We start from the raw sequence: 26,148 nt of genomic DNA, 5'->3' as shown, positions 1-26,148 counted from the left end.
TGGAAAACTAGTGATAAGGGCTTTTAGAGACCTTTATAAACGAGGCTTAGCATATTTTATGTAAGGGCACCTGGAAGTATTAATATATATAAACATTTGCACTGGTATTGCAACCAGCTGTACATAATCTGTTCTATCTACTCAATACTCCAATCGGATTGAGGTCAAGGCCACCCTTGAACGTCATCGGCAGTACGAGGTCTGACTCTACCTGCGGACTTAACAACGCTACACCCGTAATCCGCCAATCTCCCACTACTAACTCCGCAGGCCGACAATGCTTGACGCATAAGTATTTAAATAGCAGAGATCCCTCTGATCACATCCATTCCACCGAATACCAACATTGTCAAGTCATATCCATCGAAATGGGCTTCTTCTACTCCCAATTATTCGTAACCCCGGAGTATCCCACCCACTGCTTCAAAGACCAAGCGGTCATCGTCACCGGCTCCAACGTCGGCCTGGGTCTCGAAGCAGCACGGCATTTTGTCCGGCTCAATGCCGCAACCGTGATCCTAGCCGTGCGCAACCGCTCCGCTGGCGAAGCCGCCAAAGCCTCAATACGCGAGTCCCATCCCGACTCCCCAACCTCCATCGAAGTATGGGACCTGGACCTCGCGTCCTACGCCTCCGTCCTCGCCTTCGCAGAGAAAGTCTCCCAACTACCACGACTTGACGTCCTCCTCTGCAACGCATCCATCGCTACACCAACCTTCCAGCTAGCAGAGGGCCACGAGCGAACCATCACCGTGAATGTGATCAACACGATCCTTCTGGGTCTGCTTGTCCTCCCGACACTTCGCAGAAGCGCAAAAAAGTACGGGACCAAGCCGCGCCTGACGACGGTCGTCAGCGAGGTGCATGAGTGGACAAAGTTCCCTGAGCGGACCGCGGAGAATACCTTTGCCGCGCTGGACGACGAGAAGCATACTAACATGCGGGAGCGGTACGCGACCTCGAAGTTATTGCAGGTGCTAATCCTCCGGGAGATAGTGGCGCGGATGCGGGATGACAGCGTCGTGGTGAATATGCTTAATCCTGGGCTGTGCCATTCGCAGCTGGGCCGCGACCTCGGGTTCAAGCTTGCGCTGATGAAGATTGTTATGGCCAGGACGACGGAGGTGGGGAGTCGGACGCTGCTCGCGGGCGCGGCGGCTGGGGAGGAGAGTCACGGGGCGTACATGACGGATGGGAAGGTGGATAATGGGGCGCTGTCTGATTTTGTGCGCAGTGAGGAGGGGAAGAAGGTGCAGGAGAAGGTTTGGGGGGAGCTGAGGGAGATCCTTGAGGGGATTAAGCCGGGTGTGACGGGCAACTTGTAATATATTGAAGAGTAGGATGACTTATGTGGCACTAATGATAATCACGTATTCTAAGACATGCATAGTAAGTTGAAGTATGAGCATGCATAGTGGCTCTGCCATCTGTTTCGCTATGCGGACATAGCGGACATACGCGGACATAGGCATGGTCATATGCTCAAAGATTGTTAATTGCACTTGTCAGTCTCAGTAAGGAATGTAATCTAAATTGTGATATAACAAGAAGTGATGCGACTCGCAGTAAGCCATCCTTGCTAATCCATTGGCCAAAGCAGGACTAGATTGCCGTAACATCAACCCAGAACCTGGTATCATCCTTCTGATACTTGGGATCACTCTCAATCTGCTTCTGGATCCACTGAACGGCACTTTTATACGCTGCTTCGATTAGCCCCGTACCTCCACCAGACCCAAGAAAAGAAACATACTATTGATATCATCCGTATGCGGATTCTGCAGCCCAGACGCTCCATTGCGATGACCAGCAAACCAGGTGTCAAAGCCATAGTGCTTCTCGCCATCATGGCGGGCCTTGACATCTTTCTTCAGGTCGTGGCTGCACGGATTAGCTCTACCCTAGCAATAACAGACAGGGACGTACTTCAAGACCGCTCCGTTGGCCACCTGCTCAGCAGATTGGCTCTGGAAATCCCTGGCAGATGTACGCAGCATCATCCAGTTCTGCTTGAAGATGCCAAAGTTGGTGGCGTCGCCGGATTTGCCGTCGCCGTAGACGTAGTCGGCTTTCATGTGGTCACTGGCTCGTCAGATCAGACTGTAAAGTATACGGGGGCAGCAGGGCATGTACCTCTCGAGCATGGCGATGGCCATGTCCATGGTGTTTCCGCCTGCCTTGAGCAGGGCTTGCTTGCGCTGTCCTAGGCCTGAGACGGTGTAGCTACCGCGGTTGTCACAGAGGGCGAGCTGGGCAAGGCCGAAAAGGCCGACGATGGTGGTGAACTTCATTTCGCTGGCAGTTAACCTTGCAAGTTTCAATCTTTCTTTGGTATGAGGTTTCCAGATATCGGGATATGATCAGTTTATATAGTCAAGAGGGTATTGCTCCAGGTCGCCCTATGCACCATCTACTATGATCCACAAGCCCCATACGTAGAGCAATCTTTGTATCATGCCATATCTTCTACTCGATCATTGATAGCTCATCCCGAGACCCATCGGTACGGCGTAGATGGCAGTAACACGACCCGATTTGTGAGTTACCGGCCCGTCGGATGGGGTCTAGGGGTACTCGTGCCGGACATTTCCCCTTTTGGCACGGGGAGTCCGTCTTGAAAATTTCATTAACAAGATATAAAGTAGATTGGGGGCGACAAAGTGGTATATGTGGATACGGCGGGAAGTGGACGTTTCAAGGTGCTACAATAAGGGCTTTAACCGCCCTCCAGCAGATTGTACTCCGTAATACATTTAGCTTAGCCGTTTTTTAGGCCGCCAGAATCTACGGGTATCTAGACTAATCGTGTAGCAATAAATGAGAAGACATGTGGAGAACGGATCTGGATAGGGTCCGAGACGGCAGAGTGAGACAGATGACAGCCTACAGCTCTATATCCAGACTGTGCGACTCTTTTCGGGATGTTTCCTCGTCTTCACTCTTTGCTTGACAATTCAACATTTGATCACCAGTGTCTTGATGACAGTTGCTGTGACTACTGTGTTGTGGCCCTGATATATATCGGCTCCCTGGCGTGATAATACCGGTCATATTATATATCTGCTGCACCATCTTTTCCATTAGTACTAGCTAAATGGTCGGGACACCGTTTCAGCTTAGTGCTTAGAGTGCATACATTAGATAACCTCACGATGCCCGTAATAGGCTACAACCTCGTATTCGCAATGTAACCTCAACAGGTTAGCTTCATGACACACAGTCAACCTGCTGCCTACATAAGCCTTTTGCCTTTCTTTCACTCTAATCTAACCACCAGACATCTATCTGATCAACAAAATGTCCACAGACAAATCCGCCCGCCACTACATTGAAGTCATCTCCACCCGCCCTCMGAAACCCATCGAAATAGTCGACTACGACCCCTCCTGGCCAACAGCCTTTGCATCCATCGCACAGCGCATCAAATCCGCCCTCGGCCCAAAAGCGCTTACTATCAGCCACGTCGGCTCAACCAGTGTCCCTGGCCTGCCTGCAAAAGCCGTCATCGACGTCGACCTCGTCGTCCCGGACCCCATCGCCGAGGACGACTACGTCCCTGCGCTGCAGGCCGCCGGGTTCCAGTTCCTCTTCCGCGAGCCGAACTGGTACGAGCATCGCTTCTTTGGGTTGGCGGAGCCGTATGCCAATGTGCATGTGTTTGGGCCGGGGGCGGCGGAGCTGAGTCGCCATCAGCGGTTTCGGGAGTGGCTGATTGCGCATCCGGAGGATCGGGAGTTGTACGTCAGGGCGAAGAGGGGGGCGGCGCAAGAGACTCGTGAGAACGGGGAGTCGGTCCAGGAGTATAACTTTCGGAAGGAGAGCGTTATCGAGGAGATTATGGTCCGCGCGGGGATTCCGCTGCCGGGAACTGATTAGACATCTCGACAGTTTGTCTGGCCGGTTTACGAGGGACATGCTATGCAGTTTGGAGCTGATGAGGCATTACCTTACCTCTCTGTTCTTGAATATCCCTCTACATGCTCTAGCTAATCTCTGCATGTCCCACCTCGTATGGCAGGCGGCTAAATCAACCCGTAGATAAATCCCAGCTGATCAACCTCATCCCCATCCTGTCCGTAGAAGCCTACAATCTGCCATCCCTGCGGAGCCGCAAACTCCTGGCAATCGGACGTCGCCGTTCCCGCACTCACCGTCCGTCCGGTGCTCGTCGTGGCTAACAGGTAAAAGTTGCGCGTGTGGCCGTTGTACTGCCCCTGGCATAGCTTCGCGTTGGTCCAGTACTCGTTCGCCGCGAGGGTGAGTTCCGAGAGGCTGCCTCCCGTGCCACCGTGGGTGTAGCTCGTGCCTGAACCCAAGGTGAGACCGACGCTATCGAGCCGCTCCGCACCGCGCAGGGAGATCTTGCTTGGCTTGTTCTGGCCGGCGGAGGCGCTGGGGAGGGAGTCGAGGTCGTTGAACCAGGTTCTACTTTATTAACTCGCGTCATTGGTTTATGGTAAATGCTGGCTTACCCATGTGGACCACCGAAGAGGTCACTCTGGCGGAAGGAACTGGACATGGTCCAGGTGAAGTTGGTCGTGATTGGGTTGTGATCGGACAGGATGGTCCCCTTGTCGCTGAGGAACTTGTTGCTCTCGTAGTTCCAGAAGATGGCCTTCAGATCAACGGTGCGGCTTCCCCGGTAGCTATTTCTGTCAGACTTGCAGTCACAAAGGCTCAGGCAACATACAAGACTTTATCAACAGTTTCACAGTTGTTGGTCGTGCTAGGATTCTGGCAGAGCAACACACTGCTACCCTGGGCGGGCTCGGCTCCCTTGAGAATCAGCTCAACCCACGGGTTGACCATGCTATTCTCCGTCTGGAAGACACGGATGTTCTCGCCAGATGAGGTATAGCGCGCGTTGGTGTCGCCAAACACCAGCACAGCATTACCGACCGAGTTGGCCTTGATGTAATCGGCCACCTGCTGCAGATTGGCGCTGCGGGCCTTCGCATCGTCGGCTTGGGATCTGTTCACAGTCAGTTTAGGCGACAGAACTGAAAAAGGAGAAATACCCAGCGTCAGCATGCAGATTGTAGAAATCCACATATACGCCCTCATCGACACGCACCCGCATCGAGGTGAAGCCCTTGGGAGTCAAACAGTCTGCCCCCTCGGCATCCGAGCACGTCCCCCACTTGGTCCGCACAAAGTTGGTAAATTGGAAGTTCGACAGCGTATTGAGGCCGGAGCCGATTCCCGCGCCGCCAGAGGTGGGAGTGCGGTAGGGATGGTTGTCGGTTTCATAGATGTACGCGTGGTAGTTGAAGTCCTGTTTCATCAGTTTCGTTCTGGGATATGAGGCTATGCTACAGACTGACCTCCTGCACATGGATAACATCGTATCCGTACTGGGCGAATTTCTGACCGATCTGACGAGAGTTTTCGGTCTTATCGCCTGGGACGTCGTTGCCGTTCAGGACGGCGGGCAGACCTGCGACGTTGAATGAGAGCACGCTGAACTCGCCAGCTGTGGCAGCCAGGGCTGGAATGCCTGCTCCGAGGAGAAGAAGAAAAGACCGCATTGCTATTGCTAATGACTCTCGTATAGTCGGGTAAGTTGAGCTGTGAAGTGCATGAGAACGTGCAGATATTCGCTGATATTTATACCTCCCACCCCGATGACGACAATGCGTCAATGCCAGACGCTAGCAGGCATAAACTGAGGACAATTAATTAATCCTGCACGTGTTGCAGTAGCCATTGGGTTGGTCTGGGTTAGCAGACTTGGCAGCTCGTCGCTAAGAGTGTTTTTATATTGAACCGAAGCTACCCCGTCCACGTGCGGGACTCTGTGGTGGATATCCTGACGAAGGATTCTCTTCTAAACGTGCGGAGTCTTCGGCTAATTCATACCTAAGGAATTCAGCCCTCCAGCGGATCCAGTGTCTCACCTTCGTGACTTACGTGCAAGTAATGCTTGGAATGAAGTCTGAAGAATCCAGTAAGGATCTTCCAGCAATAGAAACGTTTCCGTCCCGCTTACTCACTTGGTCTCCACGTTTCGGAATGATGAACCGAATAAACTATCTCCAAGATCGCTCAATAGAGTTGAGCCTACTCGATTCCAAAGTGTATTTTATAGCGTGCTTCAGTGTCTGCAATTGATCTATATCTCACAAAAGTCTTCTGTTATGAAATTGTCTATGTACTGGCCAACACCATGTTCTTGTCATCTTCATATAACCGCATGCCCATGTTGTTCGCTCTATCTGCCTTGGTCAGGCTTACACCGCGCTCTTTACTTCCATCCTGATACAGAAATAACAAGGGGATGGGATCGTTCTTCCATTTGGGAACCTGTGCTCGTCGAGTTTTCCATATCGTGCCGGCCAACGTTCCTGCCCCCAAAACCCAAACCAGAGCAGGTAAAACAATCCATGGCCATCGCACCTGAACATAGGAAACACTAGTCTTCGCCCGTCCAACCGTCATGTTTGCACGACTCAAATCCGAATTGGCCGCAACGTAGGCCGAGTCCCGGAAGGTCTTGGACATAGCCTGTGCCACGTTTTTCATGGCGCATTCCAGTTTCTCGACGGACCGGACATCACAACCTGTAATGTTCCCCAGCGACATGGCTTGGATGAAATCGCTTGGAGCGTAGATGGTAGGCTCCCGGGTCTTGAAAACTACGCTATTCAAAGTCTGCAGGTAGAACTGTCCGAAGAACAGACTGTTGAAAAAGTCGGTGATTCCCATGATAGCTGAGCTACCCAGCATAAACCGGCTGCTTGGCGAGATTCCCAAATCGGATCCCCATGGCGGTTCAAAGTAGAATCCAGTCGGAACGTTGGTCCAGTTCTTTTCCCATGAATAGAAACCCTGGGTCCAGACCCCCAGTGTCTCTTCGCGGTAGACATTGTCTCGGACAATTGCGCTGAAGCTGCGCACAACAGGCTCGATAGAACACTCCATCGCTTGCCATTTCCCTTCGCCCGGGGATTCAACAGAGGGATTGAAATCGTATGGCGCGATCATCTGGATAGGGGGGAGCGTAGCATTCTTGTACACCAGCGCTTGATCTGGCAGCACCGCAGCAATGGAGATGGATGCATATTCATACTGATATGGTATAAACCACGCGGTTGTATTAGACGGGAGCATAATAGTGCAGTTAGGTTGTCCAGCATAAGTAAGATTCTCCGGAACCTTGGTGTCACAGGACATATTCAGATCTCCCGTCACACTCGAGCAGATTGCACGCGCTTCCAACGTAGCAATGGGATCCCAGGTACAGTTACTGGAGCTGCATGCGTACTGCGGGATGGACCACGGTCGGGACTGGTCGTTATTGAAGAGGGAACTGTACACGTTCGCCTTGAGCACCGGGTCGATCCAAACCTCAGCGGCATGAGCCGTCGGTGGCCCAGCTGTATCGTAGGACGACGCGTTTGCCAGGAGTGCTTGTTGGGACGCATCCTCCACCATATTGGGATAATAGTGGATGAGATTCTGTGTGAATGGATCAAAGCCCAGTGCCAGTATGACTGCAAGACCACCCCAGATCGCAAAGTGCCTGCACCTCAGCGTCCAAATCAGTTCTGCACTCCCATAGAATCCCCGGCTGGCCGAATCGAACGTCCGAAGGTTCGACAAGGGCTGCGTCTTTTGCGCGAACCACACCCACTTTAGCTGTCCTATGGCCTCGCTGACCGAAAAGATAATGCACGCTTTGGAGATGGTACTTAACCAGGAAATGACTGTGTTCAGCGAGACGTGCTTCCATGTTGGTTGTGGCTTTCCGTCAAACTTGGCCAAGACGACGACCAAGGCAATGAGCGTCGCAGCAGATAGAATAGCGGCCAGAATTTCCCATACAAACCAGTCTGAAAATCCGGTCCACGTTGACTTCTGTTTGTCGCCTTCCCGTTTCTCTTTTTCGTTGGCGGCTACCGATTGGCCTTGGCTCGAGTTCGGAGCTTCGGGCTCACTCCTCTGTGAAAGTGTCTCGTGGGTCGAGTCGTCGTCCGCAACAGGTCTTCGCCGATCAGTCGGTTCCCCGGAACCGACTGAAAGAGCAGGAGAAATCGAGCGTTGACCCTCCTCGGGTGGCTCTGTCGACTGGTGTTGGATCATTTTGATACCATGAATTGATCCTCATATCAATGTTCGGTCGCAGGGACGGAGAGTCTTATTAAGTGATTCAGGGACCAGTAACAGCCTTGTGAGAGCCTGTCTGACCCTTTGACTGCCGATCAGTGTTGCAGCCCCCATGCTGAGGCTGTGTATGGATCTAACCACGGCCTAGAGGTGTACTGTGCCGATCTAAGAGCGCTAAGCTAGTTATCTTGCACAGATAGGCACCTTTGCAAACGCCTTAGCGTTCGGCCGAGCCAATAATGGGGTTTCATTCCTCCCCGAGCGGTGTTTGGACCTGTTGACTATGAAAACCCACATATACAGGCTACGAGCCTACGAGACTTTGTTCTCTAACGAATTTCCATTTTCTCCACCGCTTCGCAATGCTATCGGCCGCACTGGTTAGATCAATGTCCGTAAAGGACACCTACTGCTATTCCGTGCGGAGCCTCTGCTGCCCTTGTCACCATTCATTCCGTCGAAATCTATCTAAGGGCAGAAGGAGCGAATTGAATTGACGACTTCAGCAGAGCTCCGTCCATGTCTTGGTAAGGAGTTACAGAAGCAGAGAAAATCTAGTCTAGCTGGCTTCGGTGCAAATTCAGCTTCAATGACAAACCTCACTAGGCCCATTTGCCTATCAGCGCCATAATTCCAGCTCCCAGGAGTGTACATCCTAGCATGTACAGAATCTGCCCTCGTCTCTTTGTCCGACACGGATCAAACAAAAAGTCTCGTGCGAGCAGCTCCACCAACCCACTGTATATGAGAATCCCCGCCGATATAGCGTCGAGCACCCCCTGCACGATCATGGCTGCCTTCGAGCCTGGGTTATACGAAGTACGCACACCGAGCCCGATAGCAATGGCAACTGGCGTGGTGAGTCCGTATGCCAGGCAAAGAGCCCAAGGCAGCCAGCGGCGTTTGCCGAAATGGAGCGCCGACATGCGAGCCCCGATCCCCAAGCCCTCGAATGACTGGTGGAAGACCAGGACGGGGTAGAGTGTTGCGAATTCGTCGCCCGCCACGCCGAGGTTGAGACCGATGATGACAGAATGGAAGATGATGCCGAATTCAAGGATCAGAAAGGCGGCGATGTCCTGGCGGAAGGCCCGTTCGGAGGTAACGGAGACTTCGTCTGCGTGGTGGTAGATATCCTTGCTTCCTGCTGGGGACGGTATGTCCGTGGCAGTAAGCCTGTCCGAGGAATCGTGCGGACTGGAGCATGCTGGCTGGGTGATGAACGCTGCGGTAGCGTCTGCCTCTCGCTGCACGTTGTACTTCCACTCGACGTAAACCTCGGCGCCGACATCCATGAGGAAGATGATCATGACAGATGACAGAACAATCGCCGCGCACCAGGAGTACTCGCCCCAGACGCCGGACATGCCGATACATGTCCCTGGTCCGATGCTCTGGTAGGCGGGGTCCAGCAGGTGAATGAACGCGGTCGCCACGATGACCCCTGTCCCAAAGTATCGCGCAAATAGGTACACATGACGGGGGATACGCCACCGGGGGAGTCGCTGAGCAACCACGGGGAAGAGGGTAAATGCGGTAGACGTGACAAAGATGACAAAGATGGAGGATATGCGCGCGCCTAGGCGGCCGTTATACTCATTTTCCGACAACGAGAGGTAGCAGATGACATCCTCTTTGCTGGCGGTGTTGAGATCAACGTCGGAGGGGTTGAAGCTGGACATTGTGTTTGATAATTTAGCATCAATGTGCTGAAAACGTTTCTCCTTTATACGGCACCCTGGGTACCTTGAGGTTGCATTAATTCAGTCTACCTGCCAAGGTCCTTCACCTGGTCAATGAGATGCGGTGGGCGGTCTATTTCTAAGTAGACACAACTTTGTCAGCTAACTCTAACTCTTGTGGGGCGAGTCGAGAAAGAAGTGTCATCCCTGCGTTAGCCTGTCTTCAGGGTTGGGAAGCCGGAGACAGCAGTAGGTCTGGGGTCATCCGAATGAGAAACTGAGGACCTTGTTAGATCCATTACAAATAACGGACACATCATACCCTCAATTGACAGCCAAGTATCATTGTCATTTCACCCTGCTCGTACACATATTGTTTTAGTTGGTCATCAGTAATGCACTTCATGCGCGTCTAGCTGCTGGAATAGGCTTCTGAGACAACAGACGTCGTCAGTCGATATCCAAGGCAGAATTGTCGATCGCAACGTCCGGATCATGGAGTCAACGCATGGATGTCTCGAATGATCAATCCATCCGGTATTCGATGGATGTGATGCGAATCAACCTGGAATAAATACTCTAGCGCCAATCGTTGCTCAACTTCAAAATTGCCGGATTGAGCAGTGAACTCGTACGCGGGATAGCCTCCGCCATGACCATCGCCAACTTTTACTCGCCGACAAGCTGGATTTCGATCTTGCTAGGGCACATCATTACCTTCCCGTGAGAATCTTAACGAGGATCAACATTATCGTGAATGTCGTTCCGGTGGAGGTTCGAGCTTCATCAACTAGTGGTCAGCACAACTACCTCAAGCTGATCAGCTGTGTCTCACGAAGGGCGCAGCGCAGCGCAGTTGTTGAGAGCCTTGCAACCGGAGCCAGCTGTACTACAGATGGACACGATTACAGCCAGATTGGGTCAAACAATGATCTGCAGTCGAAAAGACGGTGGAACTTGCGCTGCCAAGAGACATCGCTGGTTTCATCCTGGACCTTGCTATCAATCTCTGACATACAAGGCAGCTGATCTCTTTCAGCGTCGTTATCAGATCATCCCGACTCACACTTGTCGACTGTGTCATTCTTTGTCATGTTCATCTTTGGTACTGCTGGTCAGTCTACATTCCTTACCTACTACTGTCTTCGTTTCGTTCCTAAGCGAGCTGTCTGCGGCCGATGAGTCGGTTCTCTCCACCTGGCTGGATGGTGAGGGTGAGATCACGGTTATGGACGCAAACAAGGTTGCCTCGTATGTTGTGGCTCATGCTGGCGTTGGCAAGCTCGGTTTGTGGCCAACATCTCCAAGCTCGAGTGCTGTTCCGTCCTCCTCGGTTTGGGTTAAGAGAGATGGCATCCGGTATTGTACTCGCGGCCTTTCGAACAGCCTCGTGAGGCTACATGGTTCTGGAAAATGGTTGTTCGGCCGACTGCATTGCCAGCTGGTTCAACTTCCGGAGAACTGCGCAGCAAGAGCACGGCATTCTTCCATCCTTCTTTTCCTGGGTTGGTCTCTAGGCACTGGTGCACCCGATCGGGCTGTATCAAGTGAAGACACTTATATGTCAAATATGGCGTTGAACGTCCTTTCTCCTTTCACTCGCATCTGCATGCGTAATTGGTAAGCAATCAGTGTGGTCAAACGATAGTCACAGTCCGGTCTGCGGAGTAGGCAATCAGACATATCCAACCTCGTAGTTAATTGAGCATTATGAGCCACTACACCACTTTCGAAAGTGCAGAACTCATTCAGCATGGTTGATGACGATATACAAATGATAACCCGGAGACTCTCGCTGTTATAGTCCCTCGCGTCATGCGTGATATTTGTAGCTCGCACAGTCCATTATTCATGAGACAGGAGCAGATTTCACCCAACACAGCGCTAGAAGCTTCTGGCCTCTTGTCCATTGTCCGTACGGCAAGGACACCGTTGAGACTCATCAGGAAGTGCCAAGATCCTATGTCGCACAGAACTTGCTCCACAGCGCTATGAGACTCTGCCATAACCAATATCGAGTCAAATTTGTACAGCAATACGATATACCTGACGCCGTTCAAGCCACTGACGACTCTTCAGGCTCTGCATACCAGTCCTTCATTCCAGAGCGGACGACTGTGTGTGATCTATCAAACTGGTCGATTGCCAGCGATCGCCTCCCGCAGATGCATGTGAACGGCAATTGATGAATCGCCAAAAGTACGACTTGGAGGCACTTGACCATTATGGGAAAGTCGACGACAACAAGGTGGAGTCATCATACAGCATCCATGGATATTAGCTTACCTGACAGCCAGCGGCTACAGCCGCGGGGATATTGGCGAAATGGCGACTACGGATCAAAAGTACCTACCCCAATCTCCAATCACGAACTGATTTAGACAAATGCTGGCCAATACAGACTTTGATATCTTAGTCCTTAAGGACGTTGTAACCCAAACAGGAATTGCGGTGGTCGATCCCTGCATGTTACCTGATACTGACATCGCCATTATCTTAGCAGGTCCGTGTCTTATGGATGAGGATGGGGAATGCACCCTGCCAGTCATCTCAACCCCAAATCGATCCATCTACATATTCAATACCCCATTCCCTCTCGAGAGGTCTTTCCTTCAATTTTAGCAGATCGTATGATTGCTATTTGCTAACCTTATCCGTGGCGTGGCCACTAGACCAAGATTTCCGCACGACCCCTGTAAAGAACCAAGGGTCATCACTTCAAATGCAGACCAGCAGTCATCTGCCAGACGTAACCTGCAGCTGCATCAAAAGGGCCATCAAGTAGGGGTGGCCTCAGGCATGTGAATGTGAATTGCAAACCCTTCTGCACTTCCACCCTGTTTCTCAACTGGTCGATTCCTCCGCGGAGTATCTCCGTATTATTAATCTTGGCCGACGTTCAAACTCAACTCGAATTTGAGAGATATAATCATATTAAGGCTACAATAATACGAAAGTGGGCTCGACAATAAGCCAGAGAAAGCGCCCAACCAGCAGCGAGATTCGGTGCCCCGGTATTAGTAACCTTTAGAAGTCTCCACTGCGACCCACAATAATTATAATAGCCTTGTCTAATACTCTGGTCTGGTCCCTTCTGTAGTACGCTCGCACCGACCCCGCTAGTCCGTACAGCTCCCGTGCTCCTGAAGACTGAATATGGATACCTCGAGTCAGTCAAGCTTGGTCAACTCCGTCATCTAGCAATGAGCGAATCTCAAAGCGACCAGCAGAAGAATCTGCCCGCTTCAACGGCGACAGCCAAGGCGGGCGCACGAAAGAAGACCCGACCCACCTATTCATGCCTCAACTGTCACAAACGGAAAGTAAAGGTATCGTAGACGTGCACTGGGGCGAAGAATTCAGCTAATCTGTCTTCAGTGCGACAGAGTGAAGCCATGCGGGGCCTGTTGTCTTCGAGGAACTCCGTCAGAGTGTGAATATGGCACCAGCAGGCGAGATCGCCACTACATCGAGCAGTCGGCTCTGATCGAGAATCTGATGCAGACCTGCGAGGACCTGAAGAAGCAGCTGGCCGAAGCGCGAGCGCTGGCCAATCTGCCGCCAGTCAAGCACGAGGATCCATTCTCAGTCTCGTCGCCGCATGACGTCGAGAACACGGTGGACGCGGAGGAAGAGTCGCAAAACCCGGAACCTCAAGTTTCTTCGTTGGTCAAGAAGTCGTCCGGCCCATCAGACGGATTAGTCTCTCAGAATACCAGTATACCATGGAAAGCAGATCAGTCGTCTCGATCGCTCAGTGAAGACAAACGGATCCTGACGGACCCAGCGGTTGCCAGTTCGTTCGTGGAACTCTTCGTCGAGCGACTCATTGACAATTTCAGCCCGCAGCCCGCCTCTCTCTACGGCGGCACCATTGCTCTGCGCGAGGCATCCGGGATGCGAGTTCTATCGCCTATGTTATGTACCGCATTCGAGGCTGCATCCTTGACATTTGCCGGTCGACGGGAACAGATCCGCGAGGTGGAAGCCGTAGGACATGCTCGCTACGTCCGGGTGCTCCGACAACTGCAGAACGCCCTAAACGATCCCAAACAGAATAAGTCGACAGAAGTGATGGTTGTTGTGTTGTTGTTCACCATCATCGAGGTACGTGGCGTTTGCCCAACGACTCCGCCCCTACTGACAGTTGCAGGCCTTCAAACAAAGCTCCAAACAGTCCTTGTTGAAGCATCAACTCGGCGGACTGCAATTGCTGCAAGCGCGGACGCCATACCGCCATCGTTACGGCATCGATCGGTCGCTGTACGTCGATCTCCGCTTATATTGGGTAGGTGTCCTCTCGAATGTTCAGGACCGCGCTAACTGGCCAGGTTACTGCTGCGCTCACCCAACGCAAACCCACCTTCATGGCGACTAAGGAGTGGCTCACCATCCCCTGGCCAGGAGACGCTCCATCCAAGGATATCCTCCACCGACTGTTGGACATCGCGGTGGACATCCCGGCTTACCTCGGGCAGATCGACGACTTCGGCGCGGCCCTCCGGTCCGGCACCGCGTCCTCGACCGAGCTCGTCGCACAGCAGGCCGCCATCTGGGACCGCGCGACAGAACTGCAGACACGGCTGAACCTGTGGAAGAGCATGTTCGCCGACACGTACCCACCCGGCCAAGCATGGGAGGAGCCCGCACCTGATCCCGCGACCAAGCCCGAAACTGAAACCGAAACCACGCCCAGCTTCCCGAGATTCATGTGCCGCGACCCGGCGACAATGGAGCTAGTGCCGGCCAAGCTACTCGTCTACCCGGACCTGCTGTCCGCAACCTGCATGACCTACTACTGGGCGCTGCATCTCATCGTCTCGACGACGGACAGCGGGCTGGTGAGCGTGCTGGGGCTGCAGGAGCGGTACCAGTATGCGTGCAACATCTGCCGCAGCATGAAGTACTACGTCGAGACTATCCCGGGGTGCCTGGTGTCGCGGACGATGTTTGTGCTGCGGACGGCGTTTGATGCGTTTGCGGATGGGATGGTCGAGAAGGAGTTTGTCACGGAGGTGTTTCGGCATATCGCAGACAAGTTTAATTTTGCGGTTTTTGCGAATCAGTGTGCGTCGTCGTCGGTTAGGGGTTAGTTTATATCTATCATAGCAGATTGTCAATTGGCAGTCCATTGGTTAGCATTAGATATCATCATTCATCATTTCCTATTTACATGGTATATGTATGTACTTTTGATTGTTATATACAAGTAGCATTGTCATATTTGCTCTCGCGACGCCTCGTGCATTTGTGAGCACTCTCCGATGCGTGTCACATCATCGCACTCGATCTATTTCATCTCATCGACAGATGAGTATCCGAGCGGAGTTGGCGTCGCGGCGCCGGTCGGAATCGAATTCCAGCGGACCTGGCCGAGGTCGGCGGGCAGTCTTGCCCGTTTCCCCCGTGTCCCTTAAAAGGGCGATAGATCTCCAAATAGGAGTAGTAGTAACACCGAGTGCAGCTGCATACTTGTGCCTATCTACTCACGCAGGCGCCGGCATCTGGATAAACGCCTCCTTGCTGAATTCCATCGAGATGGGGTCTCCATTTGCGTAGCCGTGGCCATATCCGGGGTCTTGCTGGCCGTGACCATACGCATACCCGAATTCCATCGCAGACGCAGAAGGTGAATTAATAGTGAATCCACCCGTGGGATCAACAGGTAGCCAATTCGCCGTGAAGCGGGTACTGCCGTCGGGCATTTCGAGGGGCGTTAGCGCGTCTGCCTCGTCTTCCTCCTGGTGAGTATTATTTACCCGGTGAGAATGAGAAAAATGGTGATGAGGAGGATGATGCACGTGGCGGGGCGGGCGGGGGACTGATTGGAAGGAGTCGAGCCTATCGGGCAATTTGTAGAAATGCATGCCGAGCGAGGGATCCAGCTCGCGGTCGCAGTCCCAGTCCCAGTCTTCGTCGCTTTCCTTGCTTGTTGTGCTTGTTGTGCTGGGGCTGCATGGGTCTAGTGATGGAGAGGAAGAGTTCCGGTTTGACGAGGACGATGTTGATGAAAATGTCGAGGATGAAGGGGAGGTGAGGCCGGATGGAGTCATAAACAGCGCTCGTTCGGCTGCATCTTGGGATGTGGAGCGGAGGAGGGAGAGACTGTCGGGAGCCTTTTTCCCGTGGCCGAGGGTGAGATCGGGGAAGGGAGGTCTACATCATTAGTTCAGTTAGTTCAGGTTGCTCTACAGGACAGAAAAGAGAAGACTCACACTGAAATGAACTCCATGCCCTGTGCAAACATCTCCGTATCCATATCCATGTCGATTCCCATCCCCGTGTCAATTGGCGGTGTATGCGTCTGCATAAACCCTGTTGCTGGTGCTGCCTTTGCCGAAGTTTGTCCGTACGGCAGACAATTATCCGAGCTCAGCAACGCAAAGTCGCTCTCGCCGCGACCATGAGAAGGGAACTCAAAACCAAGACTCATGGCCTCCTCCGGCTGCAGTTCCTGTTGCAGAGGCGATGCTTGTCCGATTGCATCGAGGAATTGCCAACTTGTGTAGTCGTAGGGGAGGTCGGTCATGTTGACTGGATCTGTTGTATAGTGCGTATGTCGACTGTCCGAGTAGTGTCACAGCATCCCAGTCGTGTAGCAATAGCGATAGCAGAAGTGACTGTTATCCTTCTAGTGGTGTAGTGTATAGTCCAGACTCATCAACATGTAGAATTCAGCAGCAGTATACTAGAAGAACAAGCTGGGGACCACGCCCTTAATAAAGGCTGAACTGAACCCATCGACCGGCAAAAAACATCACCAAGCTAAGGAATATACTCCGTCGCAGGCACAAAGAATCAATTATGGGGTATGGGGAAGCTCGCCAAAATGCATCCAGGCACCATAATCGGCAGCAACATTGCCCAACTCGGCAAAATACCTCGAAGCGAGCGTACTTTGTCGACAGAATCGACACGGAGCTGTCAAGCTCAACACACCAATGACCATCTCCCTTCTCCTGGGAATAAACCATAGGGCCATCACATTGCCATGTGCGGGCAGCTGGATCAATTAACCGAGCTGCTTCCCCGGATTTCGAACGCCGCCAACGGCTAGAACTGAGACAATCAGACAATCATGGGCCGACTACAAAGTCAAATAATCCGTCCTCTGGCCCGGCCTCGGGTCTCGTGCCTTGTAGCCCTGGGTCTGGGCTGGGGCACTAGCACCAACTGGTCAGCTTCTCCGCTTCGGTTAATTGGGCCCTTCGGCTGATTCTTTTTTACCCGAGACTCCCTCAACTGCTCGGTCCAGCGGTTGGCGACTCTAGCCGAGTGTCTGGGGTAACCTCATTGTCAGATTCAGCCGTGACAGGTTCTGAATTTTCCGAGGTTGGGTTACTGTATGGTTGTTTCCCAGCCCTACGAGACAGGAGGCGATGCTATGACTTGCCGGGATCATCAATTCCAGTAGAATTTATCCTAATAGTGATGTGAGAAGCTTGCTATCTGAGCCGTACGGGTGAACTGTGATATATACATTGTATATTCAACTATAGAGTATTGCTATGCATTAGGCATAGACTGAAGTACATGACATTGCAAGTACCGACGGCAGTTCGTTCGAAACAAACGGAGATATCTACTAGCGAACTGACTCGCCAGTAAACTAGTGGAGCCTGTGCCCCTGTCCCTGCAGATACTCCAAGATCTGTTGTAAGACATTTAAGGGCTAACGCACAACTCACTGCCGATCAATCCTAGCGCATCCAGCCAAGGCGAACTGCGACGGCGAACCTCCGGGCAATCCTCCGTAGGCCTTCTCCACGACAGTGGAGTCTGGGGAACTCGTGCTAAAATTAGAGTGCCAACCCGGTACCTTTTCTCGTCCACCGGTACAGTGCCAGAACGGCCTTGCGCCGGTGCCGGATCTCGCTGTGGTTCACAGGACGTCCCCGTGCCTGCGCAACTGCACTACGCATGACTTGGCGGAAATTCCGCTGGTATTCCGTGTTGAGGGTGACGACGCAGGATTCCGTCGCGCGGATCATCACCTCGCATGCGTTGAGAATGCCCTCTCCCGCCTCCTTTTGTAGTCGCTCCACAATCAGCAGGAGGAGGAAACTGCCTTGCAGGAGCTGGATGCCAAAGAAATAGGGCATGAAGCTGATGTCCGGATCATAGCGGAGAATCTGGTTGACCGAATCGGCCGCATCCAACGCATGCGAGATAGTAGTGGCAAAGGCGGGGGACGAGGTCCAAAAGTCCTTGTCCTCGATGAGCGAGACGGGATCCCACTTGCCGACCAGTAGAATGTGCAATACATGCACCAGATATGACGCGTACGCGATGACTGTCTGAGTATGCCACGAGAATGCTTGAGAGAGAGCGGGTTCAACAGGATGATCGGGGGTGGAGGGAGGAAAAGTGGTGGAGAGCGGCGCTTCGGGGACGGCGGTGGTCGCTGCAAAAGTGGTCAGGCTCGCTTTGTAAATCTCGAGCTGCCGCAGCACCTCGCTGAGATGGGCGTCCCAGCCGTCCTTCCCGTTTAGTCGGGATCCAAGCATGGGATGATTTCGTGCCTGGTTAAGATCGATCAATTCGCCCGTGATGGTCATCAGGGGTAGAAAGAAGCCAAATATCGAATGATCATGGCAGATAAAGTCAGGAAAAACCCGGCGCTTGTTCTTGTCTCCCGAGATAGGGCAATGGGGCCCGTCCGCCCTGGGGCTGTTGCTGTGCACGTTGCCAGCCTGCCACGAGCCCTCGTCCAGCGGTAGCAGCAGGTCTTCACTCTCGGCATCCAGCAATGCCAGCGGTCGATTGTAACACAGGGCCAGGTGGCGATCCATAATGTATAGCAGCCACCAGGTCCGGCGGCGTTCTTCCCGGTGCTCTTCGGTGATGGTCGCATGGGGGTCATGGCTCCGGTCGCAAACGCAGTTCAAGCTGGGTCGCGTGGGATTCGAGTAATCGAAGAATGCGCCAGTGTCGACGCCGCTCCAGCCGGGCAGGGAGTAGTCAAATGCGGGACTCGAGCCTTCGGTCTGGCCATCCGCGTTGGGTATCACTTCGATTTCTTGGTTGAGTTTCAATTCTCTAGCAAGGGTGAAGGCAGCATGCCACCTGGACTAGTCAGTCTTCAGACTCAACCGGAAAAAGTTGATAAACAAACCATCGCATGCTAGCGGCCTTTTGTTCACTAGAAGAAATTATCGATGCAACATGGATATAGGTAATCACATCATCCAAGGAACCCGCAGGCCCGACTAGACCGCGATCATCGCCGCTTGATTCAAACGGATGGTGCACGGTGGTGGGAGGACAGTCTGGACCGACCCCAGTGAAGGTCGGATCATTCGCGTTCGAACCCCCTTGCTCCTTAAACGACACGTGTATCAACGGTCGGAGTAATCGAATGGTCAAGGCGCACAGAAACTGGCAGATCTTCTTGCGCTGAGGCGGCGAAATGGAGAGCGCAAACGCGCGGTCATCCAGGGCAGCAACCCAGAGCATGCTTGCCAGGAGAGCCGGACTACTGGGTCGAGGGTTCTCCCGGCTCAGGAATGAGGCCTTGCGAAGGACGTAACAATGGATGTGGTGGCACACGGGGTGCATATGCGTAGAAAAGGCGCTCGTAAAATATAACTCGAGAAGGTCAAAAACCAGCCTCCGCGGTAGATTCGCCTCGAGAAACGGCATGAGCGGTTGTAGTACAGGATATTTCAAGGTCGTGGACGAAATACTGGATGCCCGAGCCGCACCGGCAGGCTTGGACCCCTGCACAGTCGGAGCACTGTACCCGGCCAGGTCCACGCCGTTCCAGATGTCCAGCACCCGGGGCAGCGGACCGTCCCCCCAACCCCCTCCCCCCAATACTTCATATGAGTCTGGAGACACATGGGCCGCGGACAGCCATTCCTCCGTCACATTCCCGTTTGGCCCCGGTCTTTGCCCCGGTAAGGATGGATCCGCTTGGGAGCGTCGGTCGTCTATACTATGGGCGGAAACCGTCACCTCGTTCGTCGCCGGCGACCGATGCTGGAAGGTCGTGGTCGGCGAGGCATGGTTCGGCACTGGCGTTGGCGCCGTATCTGCTGGCACCGCTGCTGGCACTGGAGGCTGCCCATTAGCGGCCTTGGACAGCTTCCCCATCGACCCGCCGTTCGTGGCTGCTGCCATCTGTTTCGACCGTGCAATCCGCCCTCGTTTCCGTCTTTCGCGCGTAAATTCGCAATGGATCTCACTGCGAAGACAGCGCGAACACGGAAATGCCCGGTCGCATCGCACGCGCCGCGAATGGCATGAGTCGCAGGCGATACGATTTCTCCTCCATCGACGCTTTGCGGCGTTGGACGAATCTTCCAGCGTTCCTGCGGTGTTTGTGCTAGTAGGCTGTGCATCCCCCGACTGGGCAGGATCCATTTCAGACCGACATTGAGTAGAATAACGCGAGTGGGGGTAAGTTTATCTAAGAGAACAAGAAAAAAGACAAGCAGTTAGCGGTGGGTCAAAATGTCCGCGACAAGGGATTTGTGGAGGTGATACCGAGGCACAAAGAAGCGTGCAGAGAGAGCTTCAAAATCCCCCTTGTCAACAGAAGAGGTTCATGAGAATAGATCTTGGTGATGAGAACGATCCATAGCCCGAGATTCACGATGCGAAGGATTCGTTGGAGAGAATTGAAGCTGGACAGACAGAGTGGCTCAGGCCGTGTAGGAACTTAGAAAGACGCCGACCCGATCGCGGGGAAGACACCCAAGACGGAGAGCAACTCCGCATCGAATCATCGGCTGACCTTTTTTTTTACCCTGGACTCTTGGCAGTGTGGTCCAAGTGGAGAAACCGTGAATTGGCAACGGCCAGACCATGGGCAGTTGAAGTTCAAGAGTACGGTAGAGGAGGATGGAGTACGGATACTCCGAGCGAGTTTGGTGTTCTTTGCTGCTGGCACGTGGTGGACGGTAATGTAGCCAATGTAGCCCCCTGCAGCCTGTCGTCTCTAGACTCCTTTCTCGTCCTGCTCGTAACATCCGTCCCTCGGCACGGCAACGAGTGTCTCATCTGCCAGGATCGGAGTGGATCCTACAGAGAACCAGTCGGTAGATAGTTGGTATTAACGACTAAGTACGCTCGGACCATGACTCCATGTAACCATTCTGCGTGCCGTCTATCCAATGGATGGGCATCAAGTGAAACTGCGAAACTTCGGGATGCCCCGAAGTTCCTCCGCTCTATCCCACTGGCTTTCTATTATTGACACTCGGTGAATGCTCCTGAGATCGGTAGTGATCATACATACCGTGCACACAATTGTTGTCCGTTCCTCGGTGCTGGGAAAACAGGCGACCGTCAATACTAAGGTATGTCAAGGATCAGGAAGTCCTTGGATATTACAGGTCGAAAATCTCCTCGGCTGCATAAATCTTCGACACAGGCACTCGTTGGAAACGACAATTACTAGTCTATTTCATAATCATACTAATATGCAGAAAGCTTCTTCTAACCCCCGTCATGGTCCACTCTCACCCGCCTGTTTATACCGACGCAATGCCAGGTCTCTGCTCCTGGAGTGATCCACCATTGGGCGTGGATACCCATTCTTCTCTGCAATGGCCCCCGCTCCTCGTGCGTAGGGCTCATGTATCGCCACCCCTTTGATCTCACGCAGCTCAGGCACCCACTTTCGTATATACTCTCCATCTGGATCGAACCGTTCGCTCTGACGGAGTGGATTGAAGATTCGAAAGTACGGCTGGGGATCCACACCTGTACTCGATCCGAATCCCCACCCGCCGTGGTTGGACGCAAAGTCCCCATCGATGAGATTCTCCATGAAGTGTCGCTCGCCACGGCGCCAGTCGATAAGCAGATCCTTTGAGAGAAAAGAGGCGACAATCATACGCGTCCGGTTGTGCATCCATTTGTCATGTTTCACCTGTCGCATTGCGGCGTCCACTATAGGGAACCCAGTTTTCCCTTCGCACCACGTGTTGAACTTGGCCTCATCGTACTCCCATTCGAGGTTGGTAAATTCAGGCTTAAAGCATTTGTTCATGCTGCTCATGTTAGATACATTGCGAAAAAGAATGAACTGAAGCCTTACCAAATGAATGGCCAACGCACGAGGACATGTTTGTAAAACTCTCGCCACGCCACCTCACCGATCCAGTGGACCAGTCCAGGGTCACCATGTTGCAGTGAACCCTTGTTGGCTCTGCGCGCGTGCTCGATTGCCGTTCTCGCGCTGAGCAAGCCAGATGCGAAGTAGGGACTGAGGATTGAGGTCGTCTGTCMACACACCATATTCCGTGCCTCCGCGTAGTCTCTCACCTTCTCTTCCAAGAATGCCTCCAACCGACGCAGCGCTTCATGCTCGCCTGCCGGATATAATTGACCTAGGTGCTTTTTCTCCTCCTMCGACAGCTGCTTGCTCTCTGGTGCAGCAGGAACCTCGCTGTCAAATAACTCCTTAAAGTATTTCCGCGCATCACCTGGATTCGATCCCGGCTCCTCCGATAGTTCCAGACAGTCACGATTCTCGTTCAGATAGGCGAGCCACGTGCGGTACCAGGGAGTATACACGGCATACTGCTTACCTTGCTGACTGGCTACCTGTCCAGGGGGAACGACGCATGCATCGTGGGCGGTCTCAAACTTGACTCCGTTCTTTGCGCAGAGCCTTACCAGCTTCGCCTCGCGTCGCAACTCGTCAACCTCATATTCCAGGTTTGCGTAGAGATGATTTGCTCCCCATTGCTGACACAGATCTATAATCCGCTGTGGTATATCTTTGCGAATTTCCTGCGTCTCCATGTACAAGGGGATATCCAGCTCGCTCAAATCGCGCTTTAATTGATGTAGAGTCCGCAGGATCAGATCTACCCGCGCCGGACTCAGCAGATGAGCCGTCAAATCCTGCGGCGACAGAATATACAATCCGATCAGCGGGATATTGTGTTCCTTGGCGGTCTGATATGCCATCCGCAACCCGCGATTATCATGTAGTCGCAGATCGGACTTGAACCAGTGCACCACTGCAGTATTGGCCCTGATAGCCCTGCGCTGGTCGGCTGTCTCCTCGTAGGCCCGCTGGAGTGACTCGATCGGTCGTTCCAGGGTTCCATCATTGTAGGCCTGGCAACGCTCGTTGCTCATTTCCGGCGGATAGAATTCTCGCAACACGATACCAAAGTCCTCGGACTGTTGCGCATTGGGATGCGGACGTGACAGGTCCAGCTTCCCGCGTTTGCTGGGTTGTGTCGTGCCATTGCTGTTTGAGCCTGCGGTCTTGCGTTTCTGGGGCGCCATTCTTCATGCGCGACTAGAGATAGGAGTTACTTGGTTTCTTTAATACTTAATACTTCCGATCCCTTGTCGGCGCGATCGTTTCATCAAGAGCTGATTGGACCGGCCACGATCGATCTGACCCGATCGAGCAGCTCCGATCGCACGGTCCAATCTGACGTCAGAATCCATGGTTCGTATGAAATTGTCCCCAACTGTTTTGTGTAGGTTCAAAATCTACGCCCCTCACTCCGGAGACCCTTGGGTAGCATAGTTGGTAAGGGCGGTTATGACCTCACTGCTACAGCCACGCTCGTCTTGTCAGCATATTATCATTGATTTTAATACAGATCCTTTTCATTGGAGATGTAAAAATAGATTTGGTCTATCACTGTGATAGCATTATCTTGCGTCTATGACTATGGTCCTACTAGATATGGCTGGGAAATATATATAACCTATTCGGCGATTACCTCCTTGCATATCTTATTCTCCAGTAGATAATTATTGCAGAGGTCTCATCCCTCAATTCTGTCAACCGACGAATTGGACTCTCATACCTCAAATCCACACGTAGAGACACATGTAGACCATTGTCCTTGTGCCCACCAAAGGAATCTATGTTTGTCTTGGAGATTCGGACCCTGTAAGGACTTATCACATATCTGTCTGTTCCAGTTGACAGATCAACTTAAACTGCCCAGTGCACAAATTCATCACTTGTCCCCTGCGGAATTAATTTCTACAGGAGCAGCGAGGGAGAATTCGGATATGATTTCCGTCCATGAAAATGAAGCAGACTACAGAAGGTTTCTATGACTTCATCACTTCCACCGCCAAGTCTATCCTCCGGATGATCTTCGTCCTATATCGCCCGTTTCTTTCAAGGTTTCGCGTAGTTGCCTTCTTAAGGATCAAAGTTGCTGAGGTCATATTCATTTGCCCAACGGGGAAAAGAACCGAATACAGATTAGATACCCAACTATCAGCCAGAGCTGTCCTTGGTTGCGCAGATCGATTTCGACAGTCCCCCCTTGCGTCCTCCTATCATGCAGCACTGGCTCCCATATAAAGTTCCAAGACACCCACCCAACTCGGTCTCCTTGTCGAATCTGGTCTCGCCTGCAGAAGCATTCTCAGGGTAGAAGGGAAGTCAAATACCCCACGGGGTACTTGCATTTTCTCTACTCCGTTTCCTCAACAAAGTCGATCTACCGGCCGAGGGAAAAAGCACAGAATGGACGAAACAGTGACCTGTCATATAAGAGCCATCAGTATCGCCAGTGTCTGCTTGTCATCCTGAGCACCTATCCACATCCCTGAATTGACAATATCTAAACAAGACAGGCACCCAACATGGGTGCCTCTTCCCAATGGCATCCCCCCCACCAACATCAACCGCAACCGCATCCTCGCAATTCCCCGTCGGCTCCATCCTGCAGAATATTCACATCAACCAGACGCAGAAATATGTCTTCTCGGCTTTTGCCGGCCTGGTCTGGTACAACGCGATCGAGCTCATCGTTCTCTGCCTGACCACCTTCAAACGCTACCACGGCTGCTACTTCTGGTCCCTCCTTCTCGCCTCCATCAGCCTCATCCCGCACACCCTCGGCTTCTTTTTCCTCTTCTTCCTCTCCACATCAGTCAGCCCCTATGTCGCCGTCTCCTTCGTCATCCCCAGCTGGTGCACCATGATAACCGGCCACTCGCTCATCCTCTGGTCACGCCTGCACCTCGTCCTCCAGAAACCAAAGATCCTCCGCGCCATTCTCGTCATGATCATCGTCGACGCCATTACCATGCAAATCCCCATCGCTGTGTTGCTCTACGGCGCCGTCTCTCCGAACGCGGCGCACTTCACAACGGGGTACAACGTCATGGAGCGGATCCAGCTGATCGTCTTCGCGCTGCAAGAAATCATTATCTCAAGCTTCTACGTCTTCGAAACAGTCAGGATGCTCCGCCTGCGGCCGCCGGAAGCGCGGCACCGGCAGATCCTGACGCAGCTCCTCGCGATCAATATCGTGATTCTCGTGCTGGACGTTGCTGTCGTCGGGACCGAGTATGCGGGCTACTATGCCGTGCAGGTGATGTTCAAGCCCGTGGCGTACAGTATCAAGTTCAAGCTCGAGTATGCGATTCTCGGGCGGTTGATCCAGATCGCCAAGGGGGGCCCGTCCCTCGAGCGCGAGCAGGTCTCGTCGAGTGTGCAGGGCTTTCACTCTGATCCGTCGGAGCGGATGGCCACGGTGGGGAGCGCGAGTCTGAGCAAGACTCCGGGACCCAGTCCGGACAGTGCAGGAACGGGTATGTCGTATGTCCGCGATGAGGATACATATGCCGCAATGAGGTTTCATGAGAGGCAGTCACTTTGATCGGACTACCTAGGTAAACTGAAGACTGTAATATAGCTGTACTAGATCACTTAAAGTCTCTAATGATAAACATATGGTTTATTTTGCTGCGCAATGTAAGGCCCTGACAGTATGTCTATACCCGTTCAAGAGCCCCTCGTCTCTAAGGTAACATTACTCCTTAAGCCGTAATATTGATAAATGATTGGAATATTGCAGGTCTCTGTGGACTCTGAGGAAGGGAAAAAGTTAAGAAGGGAAGCGGTCGAGTTTACTAGAACTTTAGTAACTTGCTTTCGTTTGGCCAGTGAATGAATCTATTACCGTCCTTGTCTCGTCCTCAACCTCCGCGATGAAGCGTCTGCGGTCCCGATGGAATAGATGTCTATAATATTCCCCAAAGAACACTCTGCATAGAGGATACTAGCTTAGTGTTGAGCAATTGTGGTATACGGGTTGTGAGTAATCCATTGCTTGTCAGTGCACCTTTTGTTGGTGCAAGCAGTTACCCCGGGGCGAAAGCATTAGATTGATTAACTATGTAAGGAGTGTATCGAGTGAGGTTAAAGCACAAAACTCTCCACTAAGAGTAACCATCCGCGATTTCTTTCGGACCGCCATTATGAAGCAGGAGGCTAGGGCAAGAGTTGTATTGGCCGGGTTATTTACCAGTACTTGAAGCTGGTATCTTCGGACTCGGTGTTGGGCTGCTGGCCTGGCTGAATAGCATTATTTGCAGGCCAGTTGGGATGACCCTCGGCACGCTTCCAGTACTT

General features: G+C 52.7%; 11 protein-coding genes across 11 annotated transcripts; 4 read left to right on the top strand and 7 right to left on the bottom strand.

Moving 5' to 3' along the window:
* Positions 1 to 368: 368 nt before the first annotated feature.
* On the top strand, positions 369 to 1,325 carry Asppvi_003671 (putative short-chain dehydrogenase/reductase family protein; the record flags this gene model as incomplete). Its single annotated transcript, XM_043299632.1, has 1 exon — positions 369 to 1,325. The coding sequence occupies one exon, from the start codon at positions 369 to 371 to the stop codon at positions 1,323 to 1,325; it is 957 nt and encodes a 318-aa protein (XP_043155567.1).
* Positions 1,326 to 1,602: 277 nt separating this feature from the next.
* Positions 1,603 to 2,291, bottom strand: Asppvi_003670 (glycoside hydrolase family 134 protein; the record flags this gene model as incomplete). The annotated part of the gene is made up of 4 exons (XM_043299631.1): positions 1,603 to 1,703; positions 1,754 to 1,881; positions 1,927 to 2,082; positions 2,134 to 2,291. The coding sequence occupies 4 exons, from the start codon at positions 2,289 to 2,291 to the stop codon at positions 1,603 to 1,605; spliced, it is 543 nt and encodes a 180-aa protein (XP_043155566.1).
* A 1,006-nt stretch (positions 2,292 to 3,297) lies between these two features.
* Asppvi_003669 (GrpB family protein) lies at positions 3,298 to 3,876 on the top strand (the record flags this gene model as incomplete). The annotated part of the gene is made up of 1 exon (XM_043299630.1): positions 3,298 to 3,876. The coding sequence occupies one exon, from the start codon at positions 3,298 to 3,300 to the stop codon at positions 3,874 to 3,876; it is 579 nt and encodes a 192-aa protein (XP_043155565.1).
* A 146-nt stretch (positions 3,877 to 4,022) lies between these two features.
* Asppvi_003668 (endonuclease/exonuclease/phosphatase family protein) lies at positions 4,023 to 5,528 on the bottom strand (the record flags this gene model as incomplete). Its single annotated transcript, XM_043299629.1, has 5 exons — positions 4,023 to 4,425; positions 4,473 to 4,646; positions 4,691 to 4,972; positions 5,019 to 5,275; positions 5,325 to 5,528. 5 exons carry the CDS (start codon positions 5,526 to 5,528, stop codon positions 4,023 to 4,025), a joined length of 1,320 nt encoding a protein of 439 aa, XP_043155564.1.
* Positions 5,529 to 6,147: 619 nt separating this feature from the next.
* Positions 6,148 to 8,082, bottom strand: Asppvi_003667 (DUF3176 domain-containing protein; the record flags this gene model as incomplete). The annotated part of the gene is made up of 1 exon (XM_043299628.1): positions 6,148 to 8,082. The coding sequence occupies one exon, from the start codon at positions 8,080 to 8,082 to the stop codon at positions 6,148 to 6,150; it is 1,935 nt and encodes a 644-aa protein (XP_043155563.1).
* Positions 8,083 to 8,708: 626 nt separating this feature from the next.
* zrfA (high-affinity Zn(2+) transporter ZRT1) lies at positions 8,709 to 9,788 on the bottom strand (the record flags this gene model as incomplete). The annotated part of the gene is made up of 1 exon (XM_043299627.1): positions 8,709 to 9,788. One exon carries the CDS (start codon positions 9,786 to 9,788, stop codon positions 8,709 to 8,711), a length of 1,080 nt encoding a protein of 359 aa, XP_043155562.1.
* A 3,203-nt stretch (positions 9,789 to 12,991) lies between these two features.
* Asppvi_003665 (Zn(II)2Cys6 transcription factor) lies at positions 12,992 to 14,881 on the top strand (the record flags this gene model as incomplete). Its single annotated transcript, XM_043299626.1, has 4 exons — positions 12,992 to 13,117; positions 13,167 to 13,895; positions 13,942 to 14,076; positions 14,120 to 14,881. 4 exons carry the CDS (start codon positions 12,992 to 12,994, stop codon positions 14,879 to 14,881), a joined length of 1,752 nt encoding a protein of 583 aa, XP_043155561.1.
* A 393-nt stretch (positions 14,882 to 15,274) lies between these two features.
* Asppvi_003664 (uncharacterized protein) lies at positions 15,275 to 16,317 on the bottom strand (the record flags this gene model as incomplete). The annotated part of the gene is made up of 2 exons (XM_043299625.1): positions 15,275 to 15,944; positions 16,004 to 16,317. The coding sequence occupies 2 exons, from the start codon at positions 16,315 to 16,317 to the stop codon at positions 15,275 to 15,277; spliced, it is 984 nt and encodes a 327-aa protein (XP_043155560.1).
* Positions 16,318 to 17,587: 1,270 nt separating this feature from the next.
* On the bottom strand, positions 17,588 to 20,153 carry Asppvi_003663 (uncharacterized protein; the record flags this gene model as incomplete). Its single annotated transcript, XM_043299624.1, has 2 exons — positions 17,588 to 18,854; positions 18,904 to 20,153. The coding sequence occupies 2 exons, from the start codon at positions 20,151 to 20,153 to the stop codon at positions 17,588 to 17,590; spliced, it is 2,517 nt and encodes an 838-aa protein (XP_043155559.1).
* A 1,087-nt stretch (positions 20,154 to 21,240) lies between these two features.
* Positions 21,241 to 23,039, bottom strand: Asppvi_003662 (deoxyribodipyrimidine photo-lyase PHR1; the record flags this gene model as incomplete). Its single annotated transcript, XM_043299623.1, has 2 exons — positions 21,241 to 21,787; positions 21,835 to 23,039. The coding sequence occupies 2 exons, from the start codon at positions 23,037 to 23,039 to the stop codon at positions 21,241 to 21,243; spliced, it is 1,752 nt and encodes a 583-aa protein (XP_043155558.1).
* Positions 23,040 to 24,388: 1,349 nt separating this feature from the next.
* Positions 24,389 to 25,393, top strand: Asppvi_003661 (uncharacterized protein; the record flags this gene model as incomplete). The annotated part of the gene is made up of 1 exon (XM_043299622.1): positions 24,389 to 25,393. One exon carries the CDS (start codon positions 24,389 to 24,391, stop codon positions 25,391 to 25,393), a length of 1,005 nt encoding a protein of 334 aa, XP_043155557.1.
* Between the last annotated feature and the right edge of the window lie 755 nt (positions 25,394 to 26,148).

This window comes from Aspergillus pseudoviridinutans (genome assembly GCF_018340605.1).
Source record: "Aspergillus pseudoviridinutans IFM 55266 DNA, scaffold_2, whole genome shotgun sequence".
Taxonomy (NCBI): domain Eukaryota; kingdom Fungi; phylum Ascomycota; class Eurotiomycetes; order Eurotiales; family Aspergillaceae; genus Aspergillus; species Aspergillus pseudoviridinutans.
Note: the sequence above shows the minus strand (reverse complement) of the source record. Positions and strands in the feature narration are given on the sequence as shown.